At 46.0% G+C, this 17,061-nt stretch overlaps 1 protein-coding gene across 1 annotated transcript in view; it reads right to left on the bottom strand.

The window, feature by feature from the left end:
* Window positions 1-9,230: 9,230 nt before the first annotated feature.
* LOC124802810 (protein YABBY 3-like) overlaps window positions 9,231-17,061 on the bottom strand; it is a 43,156-nt gene continuing 35,325 nt past the window's right edge. The window contains exon 2 of the mRNA XM_047263853.1: window positions 9,231-9,644. Within this exon, the coding sequence (XP_047119809.1) occupies window positions 9,231-9,644 (414 nt within the window). The remainder of the gene's footprint in view (window positions 9,645-17,061) is intronic.

A 17,061-nucleotide genomic window follows, 5' to 3' on the forward strand; every position in this document is an offset into this window, starting at 1 on the left:
CCATTCTGAGTGATTCACGTTTCTTTTTCAAGCTCTATATATCGTGAACAGCAGCAGTTCTGTCGTACTACCTTGAGGGTCATCGGTTGTACCTTTGCTTCAGAGTGTGCCTCCCATTAAGAACGATGTACCGTGTTCTGTTTTCTAGAAACCTTTCAGTACTATCGCATTCGTGTTCGTATATTCCGTATTCACATCTGCTAGGTAAAGGGGTTGAACAATTGGGAATCTTGTGCTTCAAAAGGTAGTCTAAATGGAATGCCCACCAGTGGTAACCTTTCCTGATCTTGGCATTCTGCGTACATCTATCTATAGAGAGCAGAAAAGGTGTTCTCAGGAACGGTTAATTCAGAGCCCCTCAGCTACGAAGATGTGATACTGGACGACTCGAAATTATTCGAAATTTTTTAGATGTTTTAAAATTATTAATGGTAGTATCATAGTATGATGGGAGTGGTGTGATAGTATCAAGGAGTCAAAGATGCAGTAGTAATAACCAAAAAGGTCTATGTGTGCTGTTGTATACCTCATAGCTTTTGAGCCACTAGAGATGACTTACATGAAGATATTCCTGTTTTATTTTGAGACCTCATACAGATAGCGCGATTACATACCACCAAATAATACCGTTCTTGGAGAATTTCGCACAACACTGCTAACGCTTCATCACTAACTGCATACTGTAGGTAGATTTCCGGCTAAAACTCATTTCAGCAGTTTGTAAAACTTGAAGTTGTTCGGCGATGGAATGAAGTTTTGATAGCAGTTCATTTTTAGCAGATCTTGCTACAGAGCCTAAGTGGCATCGTGCTGATTTGTGTAACCGAAGAAGATTCCGTTGGAGAACGCTTCTTCACTACATTCACACTGCGTGTGTGGCGAAAGACCGATGTGCTGTAGCTATTCCTGGAACAAATTGTGATTGAAGCGTAGATATGCGATGCTTGGTCTGAAGCCCGTTGAACATTGGCATTTGCCACACTACTGAACTGCTGCTAGTGACTGGTATACTTCGGCATAAGTTGTTCCATTGGCTAAATCTCTACATTTTGCCAGGTTATGGTTAATTGTTGGTTTTAAAATGTATTTTGTACTTCGTTCTGATCGGTTGGCGGGTGTCGTTCTATCACTTATGAGTCACATTACAGATAGATTGGCCGCGGAGGTGAGCACTGATTAATGAAGGCGAGCCACATGCACTTTACCTTATTAGTCATTAAACCAGCAAGTCTGAAAACTGTGCTACTATCTGGCCTAGTGTGAACTACCTCGCACAGTCTACACTGCTGTCCCAGTTCTTGCAATGTCAATCTGATATACTTTTCAATGATTCTATCAGGTTTTTAAGTATTGGTATGAATGCAACCACACGACAGTAAGCTTATTTAAGGGTACAAAGGTTTCACAAGCAGTGTTACTGATTGTCATGAAACAATTTCATTATATATTCATTTAAATTAAATATTTTCTTTTTACAAACCTTACAGTTAAATAATGTGAAGAGATCCTTTCGCATTTTATACTCGATCGCACTGTAATTTACCTCTGTATCTCTACTGATAAGGGAACCTCCCCATCGCACCCCCCTCAGATTTAGTTATAAGTTGGCGCAGTGGATAGGCCTTGAAAAACTGAACACAGATCAATCGAGAAAACAGGAAGAAGTTGTGTGGAACTACGAAAAAATAAGCAAAATACACAAACTGAGTAGTCCATGTGTAAGATACGCAACATCTAGGCTAACGTAAGCGTATGAGCGCCGTGGTCCCGTGGTTAGCCTGAGCAACTGAGGAGCGAGAGGTCCTTGGTTCAAGTCTTCCCTCCTGAGAAAAGTTAAATTTTTATTTTCAGTTTATGTGACAAACTCTTATGTTTTCATCACTTTTTGGGAGTGATTATCACATCCACAAGAAAACCGAAATCGGGTAAGGTAAAAGAATCTTTTTACCCATTCGCCAAGTGTACAAGTTAGGTGGGTCGACAACATATTCCTGTCATGTGACGCACATGCCGTCACCTCTGTCGTATAGAATATATCAGACGCGTTTTCCTGTGGAGGAATCGGTTGACCCATGACCTTGCGATCAAATGTTTTCGGTTCCCATTGGAGAGGCACGTCCTTTCGTCTACTAGTCGCACGGTTTACCGGTGCGGTCGCAAAACACAGACACTAAAGTTATTACAGTGAATAGAGACGTCAATGAACGAACGGACAGATCATAACTTTGCGATAATAAAGAAATTAAACTTTTCACTGGAGGGAAGACTTGAATCAAGGACCTCTCACTCCGCAGCTGCTCACGCTAACCACGGGACCACGGCACTCCTGCGCTCACGTTAGCCTAGATGTTGCATATCTTACACATGGACTACTCAGTTTGTATATTTTGCTTATTTTTTCGTAGTTCCACACAACTTCTTCCTGTTTTCTCGATTGATCTGTGTTCAGTTTTTCAAGGCCTACCCAGTGTGCCAACTTATATCTAAATCTGAGGGGGGTGCGATGGGGAGGTTCCCTTGTGAGTAGAGTGGAGCATAAATTACGGCGCTGGTTTTGCACTCGGCGAAAAACAAGCGTTAAGTCTTAAGGCGACTACTGCTAAAGCAACGTATTTGTTTTCTTTTGTACAAACCTAGCATACAACATTTTCCAACGTAGTTCAGAACAAGAAAAACGGCACCACACTAATTATCCACTACAAATACTTCACTAGTAAAGCGAGCCCATGTGTTTCTCTCTACGTCGCAGTAGCGTGTCAACGTATCGTTACGTATTTTTTCTTTGTTCTTAGACGATTCTTTGCCCTCGTCCACATTTACGTGCTGCATTTTTTCCTCAAGAAATCGTTAGTCCAATAGCCAACAAGGCAAAATATATCGGACTAGGTACCTTCTGTGCTACTGAATGCTTCCGTTCGTCTTCTGGCGTTATTTTCAGGTGGTACAGGATATCATCCACGTGAATCAGGCGTATACACGAGACCCAGTTTTTATTAAGTAATTAAACTTAATTTTGTCGGATGTGATGTCCATCATCACCATCAGTACAAGGCGTGTGCCTACCGGGCATGAATAGAGTCACGTGTCCGTTCTGTCAGGAAAGCAAAAATATTCTTAATGTTATCTTGTAGAACTTCTTGCCAGCCGTAAGACACATGCTGCATGAATTCATGAAGTCTAATAGCTGGAGCGTGGTATGAAAGTAGGTTTACCCATCGTATTCCACACACGCTATATTGGTGCATAATCAGGGCACCAAGTAGGTTGGTCAAAGATCGAAATTTCCTCAAGCTGACTATGGTTTTAACTTTACTGTGAGCCGAGAAAAATCTTGCTGGAATATGCTCCTTGGTATCCCGTTCGTGAAGGGCATGGCAACCGTTCTTATCACATACTGGCCAGCATTAAGCCTCCCTTCTACAACACTGTCAAATCAGATCTGTTGTCACTTCCAGCAGCTTTCCACATCATGATTCCAGGATACGGAGAGGTATGGTTCTCGAGATTCGTCGATTGCTTTGACTTCTCCCAGGTCTTCTACGGACGTACTGGAACCGTTCGATCCGACCACCAAACAAAAAGCGAGACTTACACTAGAGAACGCCATTCAGAGTCCCAGTTTGTCCCAGTTTTTGACCATGCAAATCGCAGTGTTCTGTGGTACGGCGTTAGTGGTACACGACACATGGAAACTCGAAATCTCAACCCACCTTCTAGTAATCTGTTCCAGACTGTTTGTTTTCACACTCAGCTTGTAACCTCTGCTCTGATTTACGTTATTGTCATCTGTCTGTTCGTAATAGCCATTCGAACAATCCTGCTCTATCCTCGTGCGACCTGACTGTACGATATTCTCATTTTCATTATGCCAACGATTCGGCGATTTTCAGAGTCTGAAATATATCAACAAGCATCACGCGTACGTCCTCCGGGCATGCTGCCTTACAATTTTCCCCCTGTAAATTTCCGGTAGCCAACATCGTTGCCGCATTGGTAACACCGGTTCTTGTCAGATCACCGAAGTTTAAGTACTGTCGGGATTGGGTAGCACTTAGGTGTGTGACTGTCAGGTCTGCCGAGCGCTGTTGGCAAGCGCGGTGCACTCAGACCTTGTGAGGCACAGTGAGGAGCTTCTTGACAGAGAAGTAACGGTTCCGGTCTCGTAAACTGACATATGGCCGGGAGAGCGGTGTTCTGGCCACGTGCCCCTCAATACCCGCATCCAGTGACACTGTGGGCTGAGAATGACACGGCAGCCGGTCGGTACCGTTGGGCCTTCATGGCCTGTTCGGGCGGGAGTTTACTGTAGCATAAATTTCCGGTAACGTTACTGACCCTCTCTATGCTCAGGTTTGTCTGAGTGTACCACGTTGGCAATGCCGGTCTACACATCACATCTGCTGTATTCATTTCGCATTTACGAAAAGATCAGCACAGAAAAGACTGATAAAAAGTAGCTCCTAAAACACGTGATGCTTTAGCAAGTTAATCTTTATAAACATATAAATATTGAAAGGGACGACTCGTTTAACTACTTAGGACGAAGAGACATTCTCCATGTTGTTGCAAAATATAACACCCCACGATGGAGAAATAACATTGTAATGAGCAAGTCGGTAAGCGCTTATGAAAGACATATAGTAATACTCAGGTACTTGGTAATTTGCGGAAGCTAAGCTGATATTAAGTTAGAATGAACAGCCAAGATCACAGTACTATTAATTTGTTTGCCAGTTTCGGCTTACGTAAAAGCCATCTTCACAATATTTGGTCCCCTATGGCTGGTGCCGGGCAAGGGTCTTGCCGCAGCGGATACACCGGTTCCCGTGAGATCACCGAAGTTAAGCGCTGTCGGGCGTGGCCGGCACTTGGATGGGTGACCATCCGGGCCGCTATGGGTTGTTGCTATTTTTCGGGGTGCACTCAGCCTCGTGATGCCAATTGAGGAGCTACTCGACCGAATAGTAACGGCTCTGGTCAAGAAAACCATTGTAACGACCGGGAGAGCGGTGTGCTGACCACACGCGCCTCCCATCCGAATCCTTATCTGAGGATGACACTGCGGTCGGATAGTCCCGATGGGCCACTTGTGGCCTGAAAACGGAGTGCTTATGGCTGGTGCTAGCGACTCCTCGATTGTCTCTTGTTACCACGATCGTACACTCAGAGACAACCGAGGAGCCTCCAGCACCAGCCATAGCGGGCAAAAAATTCTGAAAATGGCTTTTACATAAGCCGATCAATAAACAAATATTATTGCGATGTTGACTGTTCATTTTAACTTAAATATAGCATCAGGTCGCTGTTCTCCATAGACTATGTTGTGTAAATTTATGGTATTGTGATATTAAATTTTCTGCTGTTTTATCGTCTTCACAGTTGAGCCACAGTATTCCGGAAACTCAACGTGCCCAATGCACTTCATCTGGTCTGCACTTCTGGTCTACGTAAAATCAAGTGCCACCAGACTTCGCACAGGCTGAACAAAGTTAACAGATAATCACTTTTCCGTCGGCGATTCATTCACCCGCAACGATTTGTCTGTGCAAACTGTGTCTGTACAAACAAGCCGATCCCAATATCTGAGTGTGTGAAGGGCCCTTTACACAGTCAGGTTTGCCTAAGCAGACCATGTTTGCAACTACCGTCTGCACATCTCGTCTGCAGTATTCAGTTCGCATTTACACGTTCCAGCCACAGTGCAGCTTTAGCACATCCTGAAGTCCGAGGCTACATAGTATTTTCTGGCCATGGGCACATTATGTGAATTTGCTTATTGGAAAATCATTCTGTCCAGTGCTAATATTTCGGAAGCTATAAAAGAAAACATTCATTACGCAGAAAAGCGATGAAAGAGTGACAACCAAAATGTGTAACGATTTCGCATGACAATCTTTTGAAGGAGTAAAAATTTGTTAAGAGTGGACTGGTTTATCTACCTATGGCGAAGAGATGTACTTTGTGTTCCTCCGAACAGGCCTCGGAAGTCCCAACGGCACCGACCGACCACCGCGTCACCCTCACCACCAGGCCTCAGTGGATGTAGATATGGAGGGCCCTGTTGTCAGCACATCGATCTCCCGGCCGTTGTCCGTATTCGTGACCGGAGCCGCTACAACAATGTTGCTGCTCGATTGGCCTCACAAGGGCTGAGTGAACTCGCTTGCCATCAGCGCTCGGTGGACCCATATGCTCCGATAGGAAACGGTGTTACGACTGCAGTGGTACTGGAAGAAATAACATGCACTACTTCTTCTTTTTCTAGTGCCTTTGCACAGCAACTGCGCAGGGTTGGCATGGTTATTAAAGGATCTGCAATGGTTAATTTAAGGGATGACCAGATGTCATTCCTGTCTCCACCCCATCAACCCTGGGACGGCATATGTGTATCCCAACTCTTTTTGCGTGTACTGTTATTTATTTGAAACTGTGCGAAAGTTATCTGAATGTTTGCGAATGGTGAAACAATCGTTTATTCACCTAGCCCGTGGTTTCCCAAACAGTATTTTCTGACGACACTATTTTTAAAAAACTTTTTATGATTTCTTTGTTATTAGTTTTGGTTTAATATTGATGTTATCACTGACTAAAACAATTTTTTCTTATTTTTAAAAAGTTCATAAAACTTCAAACGGCGGAGGTTCGAATCCTCCCTTGGGCATGTGTGTGTGTGTTTGTCCTTAGGAGAATTTAGGTTAAGCACTGTGTAAGCTTAGGGACTGATGACCTTAGAAGTTAAGTCCCATAAGATTTCACACTCATTTTTTAAATGGTTCATATGGCTCTGAGCACTATGGGACTTAACATCTATGGTCATCAGTCCCCTAGAACTTAGAACTACTTAAACCTAACTAACCTAAGGACATCACACAACACCCAGCCATCACGAGTCACACCCATTTGAACATCTTTAAAACTTCAAAATAAATGAAATGTTCAATCTAAGTGCCGGATTATCGAAGTATTCCCTCAGAGGGAAAGATTGGGAACCCGAACCCCTGATGCCGGCCACGGTGGTCTAGCGGTTCTAGACGCTCAGTCTGGGACCGCGCGACTGCTACGGTCGCAGGTTCGAATCCTGCCTCGGGCATGGATGTGTGTGATGTCCTTAGGTTAGTTAGGTTTAAGTAGTTCTAAGTTCTAGGGGACTGATGACCTCAGCAGTTAAGTTCCATAGTGCTCAGAGCCATTTGAACCATTTTTTGAACCCCTGATCAGTCGAATGTAGAAAACAGAGAAGAAGAAATGACACTGAAATGGGAAAATCGATAAGCGCCCCTGTCTGCGTCATTTAAGACGCCGCGACTTCACTCAGGCCCAACACAGACAGTAACACAGACAAATTTTGAGTCGACGATTCATTCCACGCATAGAATTTTTGCAAACACTGTCTGTACAGACAATTCGGTGCTGATTCAGAGTGTGTAAAGGATCCTTCTCACACACAGCAGGAGTTACGCACTTACACAATTCTTCATACGTAGGAAGCTTTTCTCCTGTTCTCATAAAGCTGAATATGAGCTTGCATAGGAATTACATACACTGAAGTGACAAAAGTTATGGGGTGCCTCCTAATATCGTGTCGGACCGCTTTTTCCCGGCGTAGTGCGGCAACCCGACGTGGCATGGGCCCAACAAACCGTTGGAAACCCCTCCACCCCCCCCCCCCCCCCCACACTTAAGCAGAAATATTGAGCTATGCTGCCTCTGTAGCCGCCCATTATTGCGAACTTGTTGTCGGTGTAGGAATCTCGATTACGTCCCATAAATGTTCGATGGTACTCAAGACGGGTGACCTGCGTGGCAAAATCAGTGGCTCGAATTGGCCAAAGTCGCGAACAATCGTCGCCCGGTCACACGGCGCATAGTTATCCACAAAAAATTCCCATCGTTGTTTGAGAACTTGAATTCCACTATGGTTGCAAATGGTCTGCAAGTAGCTAATGAACCACAGGACCCAGTCCATTCCATGTAAACGCAGCCCACACTGTTATGGAACCACCACCGGCTTGCATAATGCCGCCTTATTGACAACTTTTGGGTCAAGGGGTACCACACTCGAACCATACCACCAGCTCCTATCACCTGAAATCGGGACTCGTCTGACCCGACCGTGGTTTTCCAATCGTCTAGGGTCGTATCTACATAGTCATATCCTCAGGAGAGGCGCTGCAGGCGATGTGCTGTTAACAAAGGCACTCGCGTCGGTTGTCTGCTACCATGGCCAATTAATGCCAGATTTCGCCGTTCTGTCCTAATAGATACGGTCGTGGTACATCTTACATTGATTTATGCGGCTATTTCACGCAGTGTTGCTTGTCTGTCAGCACTGACAATCCCAAGCAAACGGTGCTGCTCTCGGTCGTTAAGTGAAGGCCGTCGACCACTGTGCTGTCCGTGGTGAGAGATAGCGTCTGACATCTAATATTGTCGGCAGACTCTTGACACTGTGGATCTCGTAGTAGTGAATTCTCTAATGATTTGCGAAATGGAATAGCCCATGCCTCTAGCTAGGACTAACATTCCGCGTTGAGAATCTTTTAATGCGGCCATATTCATATCAGGAATATCCTCACATGAATCACGTGAGTACTAATGACACTTCTACAAACGCGCAGCCCTTTTATACCTTGTGTACGCGATACAACTCCATTTGTGTATATGCGTTTTGCTGTTCACGAGACTTTTGTCGCATTAGTGTAATGTAGTACCAGTTTGACAGCGCTGATTCGAGGTGATTTATATCTTCTGTACGCGATACTATCGCATTTATGTATGTCCATCTCACTATTCCACGACTTTTGTTACCTCAGTATAATGGCGTAGCAATTTGGTAGCGCTGAGATGAGGTGTTCTTGGTGTAACACTTCTAGTTTCGATCAGTGTAGTAACAATACTAGCATTCCCTGTTTCCCTGCAGTGCGAATAAAGTACAGGCGGCCCTCGCGTGGTCGTACTGCCTATCGCAGGAACCTAACGCCTATCGGCTGTGCTGCTGCAACTAGATAGGCTCTCCCGTGATTTACGCGCAAGCCGGCTGGCAGATTTGCGGCGCGTCCCTCAAGACCGCTTCACACGTAAACACGTAAAAAAGTACACAAGGCGGCCGGAGCGGGGGAGGGAGGAATGAGGGTCGACGGCGAGGGAGACAGGAGGTGGGGAGAAAAAATCCCAGAAAAGGAGGGCGCGTGCCGGCAAATGAGGCTGTTAAGCACACAGCTCACGTAAACTCATCTAAGTTGAGTGTCGGCTCTCCGGGCCGGAGTGACAACAGGCATTGCGGGCGAGATAGTGGCTGGCGGCGGCGGCGGCGGCGGCGGCGGAGGCGGCGGAGGCGGCCAATCGGCGGGGTGGCCGGGGGCGGTGGGGGCGGAGGAGCCGCCGCAGCGCCTGATAAGCGGTTTAATTAAAATGCTGTCTCTTGAAGGATTGATGGCAGAAGAAAAGTATAGCCGCCAGTAGGGCGCGCACCGCCGCTGCCGCTCTCCATCCACCTCGCGGCGATCCGCCCCCGATAGCAGCCTGCGGGCCACGTCCGCCGCCAGGCGCGGCAGTGCGCTGGAAAAGCCCGTATGTCCAGTATCCGCCAGCGGCAGAGGAACGAGCTGAAATATCAGCTCGCTGGCCGGTGAACCCGTGCAGCCCTCCCAAACGGAAACTCAGTGACTAAAATTCGTGGAACTGTAAAGTATGTACCTTAGTAAAAATCAGCTGTTTCTCCACATGGAGAGCTGGAACCTTACCGACGGTACTTGAAGGCTGATTAACTGTGTAAGAACATTTCATTATTAATTTTGTAATCTAATTTTAATTGACAGCAGAGACGAAGAATGGCTTTTATTTTATTAGAAGTCGCAGTAATAATGTTGCCATGTAGAAAATTGTCAATAATTTTATAATACGTGAAGATTATCTGAATGTCGAATCTGGTAATTAATGATGATCCACGAGCAGTTTGTAGCAGTTCTGGATTATAATTTTTTTTTTTTTTTTCAAAATGGAACTCGTAAAGGTAAAACATACTGTTCTGCGTTCTGACCTTAGACGGAAGAATCGGGCCCGACCGACTACCGCGTAATCCTCTACCAATGGCGTCACACCGAGGGCCAGAATCCTGAGCACCTAGCCAAAATTGCATTATCTGCTTCAGTATGGCCACAAGTGGGTAGAATGGGGTTTCTGAATCTTCTAATGACGATTTCTTATATCAAAACGAAAAATCTAAACTGGCAGATCCAATGTGGCTAAGAGAAACAGGAAAATATTTATGGAATAGACGGAAAATGTTTTCGGTGAACATTTACAAAATTTATTACAAACTGCCTCTATTACTGTCTTTATTACAGAAAATAAGGCCGCGCGGTGTAGCCGCTCGGTCTAAGGGCGTCCTGTCACTGTCCGGGCGGCTGCCTCCGTCGGAGGTTCGAGTCCTCCCTCGGTCATGGGTGTATGTGTTGTCCTTAGCGTAAGTTAGGTTAAGTAGTGTGTAGGCTTACGGACCGATGACCTCAGCACTATCGTCCCTTAAGAATTCACACACATTTGAACATTGGAGCAGAAAATATGTATTAGTAACAAAAACTGGAAATTTTATAAGTATTTTTAAACATCTTCTTCTTGTGCTTCATGTTCCTCGTCTTCATTTCTTTCGTCATCTTCTTCCTCAGCGACATTTGTATTTTCCTCATCATCCTCAGCATCTTATTCATCGTCGTCTATACCAGCAGGTAAGAAGAGGGCAATAGCTTCCTCCGAGAAGGTTTTCACTTTCCTCAGAGACAGTGTCTCGAAACAAGAAATACGTAATAGGAAAGTACGAGGCTTATTCGGAAAGTAAGGGACGATCGCTTGCGAAATGGAAACCACAGTGAAAATCCAATAAAGTTTTGCACGGGTGTGTTGGGCAGTGTCTAGCATGCCCGTCGATCGCTTTACGTCGTTCTTTTTAGTTCTAAGCACACAGGGAGCACATAAAGATACCTAGAACCATAGTGTCTCCCGCCAAGTACGAGTGCACGGTGAGAAATTTCGCCTGAAGCTATGCAGCCAACATTACATAACTGTCGTGCGTCTTCTTCTTCAAGACAATTCTCAGCCACATCCTGCAGGGGCAATGATGATGTTCCTGTATCTTTTCCAGTTTGAAATGTTCGATTACCCACAATAAAGCCCGTAATTGTCTTCCTCTGAGTTTCATCTCTCCTCACATGAACCGCTGCCTATGAAGACAACATTTTGGCACAGATGACGAGCTGTAGGCCAGCATAGAGAATTGGCGAAAAGCACTGGCGGCTGCTTTCTATAACGAGGATATTGGAAAGTTGGTACAACGCTACGACAAACGTCTAAGTCAGATCGGAGATAGGTAGCTTGAAGTTGTAGCTAACTGTTGCAAATAAAACAGCTTTTATTTTCACTGTGGTTTCCATTTCGCGACCTATCGTTCCTTACTTTCCAAATAGCCCTCGTATAATTTAAGACAATTAAATTAATGAAGGAAAAACCTATGGTATTGAGATAATATAGTAATACGATTCTGATATTTATTTAACGTAGTCTGTATGTCATTTTCGAGTTGGTAGCTTACTTCGCAATCCTATTTTCCTCTACAGATTGTTCACGCTTTCTTGTAACATTATTTGATCGTTCGCGAACATCGTGCGGTTTATGCAGTTATCTCGTCCTACAGTTTAGGAACAAAGACGTAGTTCATATATACAGACATATACACAACTACATGTCTAGCTTGTCAAGGATGAGCCTATTAACTGGTATTGTCCTTGTTTTGGGAACCACACCAGCATTCTCCTGAAATAAATTACGGAATTCATTAAAAATCTATACCAGGATTGCTGGCCGGTGCAACGTATTGGGTGGTTTATAGGTAAAAAATAATTGAAGTGAAATTAATCGTCACATGAAACTAGTTTGTTTTTACCTAACCACTGGAGGGCGAGTACACGACCGTGTATTAATGCTGGGCCTTGGCGTCTGGTTGTGTTGCATTGGCCCTAATGAAGAATCAATAAATAAGTGCAAAGCAAAATTAAATGTGAATGTTAAACAAACTGATACAAGAATAATCCCTTAGGACGAGAATGTACCCAGACATCAATGTTACGATTCTCTCTCAGTCTAATTCAGCAAGAGGAAACAAGTTTTACTGAATGCTGGCCTGACAGAGGGTAGTATTATATACAGTGAAAAAAACAAAAACTAACGCAACTGACCTAGTGGAGTGTACGGAGGCAACATCTGATATATGCCAAAGGAACTGTGCATTGGACCACATCTAAAATCTGAACAAATACCTAACTTTCAACGAGTTCTAATAAGTCTGTTTGCAATAACGAATTCCTTAAAGCACAATCCAGTAGCGAATGTCTATGCTGGCGTTCAATGATAACACATTTCCTAAGACGCAAACTATTGCACTGAAAATGACTTAGCTCAGATTAACTGTAGACCACGCTATCAGTTAAAGACACGAGGCTCTCCGTCATAGAAGTCCTTACTATCCTTACCCAACTGTACGAGAACATCTAAAGTCCATCTTCGCCGAAGATGTTCTGCTCGGTCATTTAACGCTTCTGTCATGTGACAGAACTTTAGTCAAAAGAATAATTACACATCTGACCAGCATGTCGCGAAAACCATTCTTTAAAAGTTTTACAAATTTTAAATATGTACAATATACACGTCTGAATAACTACAACTCAGTATCACTTTCTTTTAGTTTCACATTCGCAAATAACTAACATTAAATTATATTTATTATATTTTACACAAACCAGAACGAAGATTGCAATTCAACTGAGCATCTTTAGTGTTCTGGCTGGTCCCTCAATAACCTATTCAAAAGGATCTGTTGCACCGCAAATGGTTCAAATGGCTCTGAGCACTATGGGACTCAACTGCTGTGGTTAGCAGTCCCCTAGAACTTAGAACTACTTAAACCTAACTAACCTAAGGACATCACACACATCCATGCCCGAGGCAGGATTCGAACCTGCGACCGTAGCAGTCGCACGGTTCCGGACTGCGCGCCTAGAACCGCGAGACCACCGCGGCCGGCACACCGCAAATAATTTGATAGTTACTGCAGAATGAAAATGAGACACCCTCCATGCCAACGGCGCAGTTATGCGCTGACCGGCTTGACTAGCACCTGGATGGGTGACCTTCCGGTATACCGGGCGCTGTTAGCAAGCGGGCTGCACTCCGCCCTTGTGAGACAAATTGCGGAGCTACTTGGCTGAGGAGTCGGACAACGGCCGGGAGAGCACTGTGTTACATGCTCCTCGATATACGAATTAAATGGTCCTTAAGACTAAGGATGACATGGCGGTCGGTCCGAGGCCTGTTTATTGCTCATGCAAGAGACCGTGGAAGCGGGCATTTCGGGCTGTCCAGGGAAGTTACAGCAGGGGCTGCCTGCTGATATAACAAGTACTGTCTCCGAAATGTCGACCTCGTAACCACATGCTATGAGCAAGCAAAGAGAACAGAGGCGTAATAGCACTGCCGCAGCCGACAGCAGAAAGGCAAAGCCGGTGCGACATGTGTTGCCGGGCTGCTTTAAGTTTGAGCCGCGGTTCTGCTACGGCTCATGTGACAGAAACTGCTGCTTTAACATAACGAGGCTGGGGCATAAATACTCCTCGTTTCTAATTAGATGTGCCGTTATCTCCCAGCCGCTAGCTCTGATGGAGGACCTGCTATGGTTCACTAGTCTACGTGGATCAACCAGACATCACATCTGGACTCTGTTATGCCAGCTGCAACTCTGCTTCTCGCGCTGAGACCGGTGCAGTGTACTTGGCGACTTGCGGCCAGCGGGTCACCTGATGACCTATAGCCCAGGATAGTGCAGGCACCCAGCTGCCTTCTCCTGGCAGCCTGCCTGTGTTCGTGTTGGCAGACACTTCTACTGCTGTGAACCAGCTCATCCGCGCGATGTCCACGGCGTGATTCTGAGCATCTCTGCAAGGCCTGTCCTCTGCTGCTGGGCTGTCCTAGTCTGCATTATGGGTCACCACCCGCTGCTGTGGTTAGTGGCCTTGACGAGTCGCTGCCGTCATCACTTCATCAGCCGTAAGAGACCGAACGCCGTCGGATCACCATTTGAAGACCGCAGCTCTTCGCACGTCGCTTACCACTTGCGTCCATGGTGAACAATTTTAAAATTATCTCAAGGTAATACACTCATGGAGAAGAAATAAAAACTTTGAGGTTCGCCTATGACATTGTAATTCTCTCAGAGACAGCATAGGATTTGGAAGAGCAGTTGAACGGAATGGACAGTGTCTTGAAAGGAGGATATAAGATGAACATCAACAAAAGCAAATCGAGAATAATGGAATGTAGTCGAATTAAGTCGGGTGATGCTGAGGGAATTATATTAGTAAATGAGACGCTTAAAGTAGTAAAGGAGTTTTGCTATTTGGGGAGCAAAATAACTGATGATGGTCGAAGTAGGGAGGATATAAAATGTACACTCCTGGAAATGGAAAAAAGAACACATTGACACCGGTGTGTCAGACCCACCATACTTGCTCCGGACACTGCGAGAGGGCTGTACAAGCAATGATCACACGCACGGCACAGCGGACACACCAGGAACCGCGGTGTTAGCCGTCGAATGGCGCTAGCTGCGCAGCATTTGTGCACCGCCGCCGTCAGTGTCAGCCAGTTTGCCGTGGCATACGGAGCTCCATCGCAGTCCTTAACACTGGTAGCATGCCGCGACAGCGTGGACGTGAACCGTATGTGCAGTTGACGGACTTTGAGCGAGGGCGTATAGTGGGCATGCGGGAGGCCGGGTGGACGTACCGCCGAATTGCTCAACACGTGGGGCGTGAGGTCTCCACAGTACATCGATGTTGTCGCCAGTGGTCGGCGGAAGGTGCACGTGCCCGTCGACCTGGGACCGGACCGCAGCGACGCACGGATGCACGCCAAGACCGTAGGATCCTACGCTGTGCCGTAGGGGACCGCACCGCCACTTCCCAGCAAATTAGGGACACTGTTGCTCCTGGGGTATCGGCGAGGACCATTCGCAACCGTCTCCACGAAGCTGGGCTACGGTCCCGCACACCGTTAGGCCGTCTTCCGCTCACGCCCCAACATCGTGCAGCCCGCCTCCAGTGGTGTCGCGACAGGCGTGAATGGAGGGACGAATGGAGACGTGTCGTCTTCAGCGATGAGAGTCGCTTCTGCCTTGGTGCCAATGATGGTCGTATGCGTGTTTGGCGCTGTGCAGGTGAGCGCCACAATCAGGACTGCATACGACCGAGGCACACAGGGCCAACACCCGGCATCATGGTGTGGGGAGCGATCTCCTACACTGGCCGTACACCACTGGTGATCGTCGAGGGGACACTGAATAGTGCACGGTACATCCAAACCGTCATCGAACCCATCGTTCTACCATTCCTAGACCGGCAAGGGAACTTGCTGTTCCAACAGGACAATGCACGTCCGCATGTATCCCGTGCCACCCAACGTGCTCTAGAAGGTGTAAGTCAACTACCCTGGCCAGCAAGATCTCCGGATGTGTCCCCCATTGAGCATGTTTGGGACTGGATGAAGCGTCGTCTCACGCGGTCTGCACGTCCAGCACGAACGCTGGTTCAACTGAGGCGCCAGGTGGAAATGGCATGGCAAGCCGTTCCACAGGACTACATCCAGCATCTCTACGATCGTCTCCATGGGAGAATAGCAGCCTGCATTGTTGCGAAAGGTGGATATACACTGTACTAGTGCCGACATTGTGCATGCTCTGTTTCCTGTGTCTATGTGCCTGTGGTTCTGTCAGTGTGATCATGTGATGTATCTGACCCCAGGAATGTGTCAATAAAGTTTCCCCTTCCTGGGACAATGAATTCACGGTGTTCTTATTTCAATTTCCAGGATTGTAGACTGGCAATGACAAGGAAAGCGTTTCTGAAGAAGAGAAGTTTGTTAACATCGAGTATAGATTTAAGTGTCAGGAAGTCGTTTCTGAAAGTATTTGTATGGAGTGTAGCCATGTATGGAAGCGAAACATGGACGATAAATAGTTTGGACAAGAAGAAAATAGAAGCTTTCGAAATGTGGTGCTACAGAAGAATGCTGAAGATTACATGGGTAGTTCATATAACTAATGAGTTTTTTTTTTTTTTTTGGTAGGGTTTAAGGGCGCTCAACTGCTGAGGTCATTAGCGCCCAGTCACTGGTGTTAGAGCACAAGGAACCTGCTAAAACTCAAGGGGATGGGGGGACATCAAAAGGACCTGACAAAGATGCAGATGAAATAAGTAAAAAGGTTAAATGTCTTTGGTCAAGCCAGTTAAAGTTATAAAACGCAGAAGACGAGCAGCTGCTCGAGCGTCATCAGCTAAAACATCCGGTAAGGTAGATGGCAGGGACAGGACAACACGAAATTGACTAAAACGGGGACACGACAATAAAACATGGCGCACCGTTAATGCCTGACCACAAGGGCACTGCGGGGCTGGGTCACCAGAGAGCAGGTAGCGGTGGCTAAACCGGCAATGCCCAATCCGCAACCTGGTCAGAAGGACCTCCTCGCATATAACTAATGAGGAGGCGTTGAATAGAGTTGGGGAGAAGAGGAACATGTGGCACAACTTGACTAGAATAAGGGATCGGTTGGTGGGACATGTTCTGAGACATCAAGGGATCACCAGTTTAGTATTGGAGGGCAGCGTGGAAGGTAAAAATCGTAGAGGGAGACCAAGAAATGAATACACTAAGTAGATTCAGAAGGATGTAGGTTGCAGTAGGTACTGGGAGATGAAGAGGCTTGCTCAGGATAGAGTAGCATGGAGAGCTGCATCAAACCAGTCTCAGGACTGAAGACCACAACAACAACAGCAACAACAACAACAACAACACACTCAGTTCGTTAGTGGAAGGTAGCAAGCGCAGTTACTCAGAAATAAACACGTACAGGTTTCATAATTTTATTTTCTCAAGTAACTTCAAGGACAACGGTCATCTTAGAAGAAATTGAGTAACAACAATAAATGCCATCAAAAACGATACAGCATGTCTTCA

The sequence above is a fragment of the Schistocerca piceifrons genome, chromosome 1 (genome assembly GCF_021461385.2).
Source record: "Schistocerca piceifrons isolate TAMUIC-IGC-003096 chromosome 1, iqSchPice1.1, whole genome shotgun sequence".
NCBI lineage: Eukaryota > Metazoa > Arthropoda > Insecta > Orthoptera > Acrididae > Schistocerca > Schistocerca piceifrons.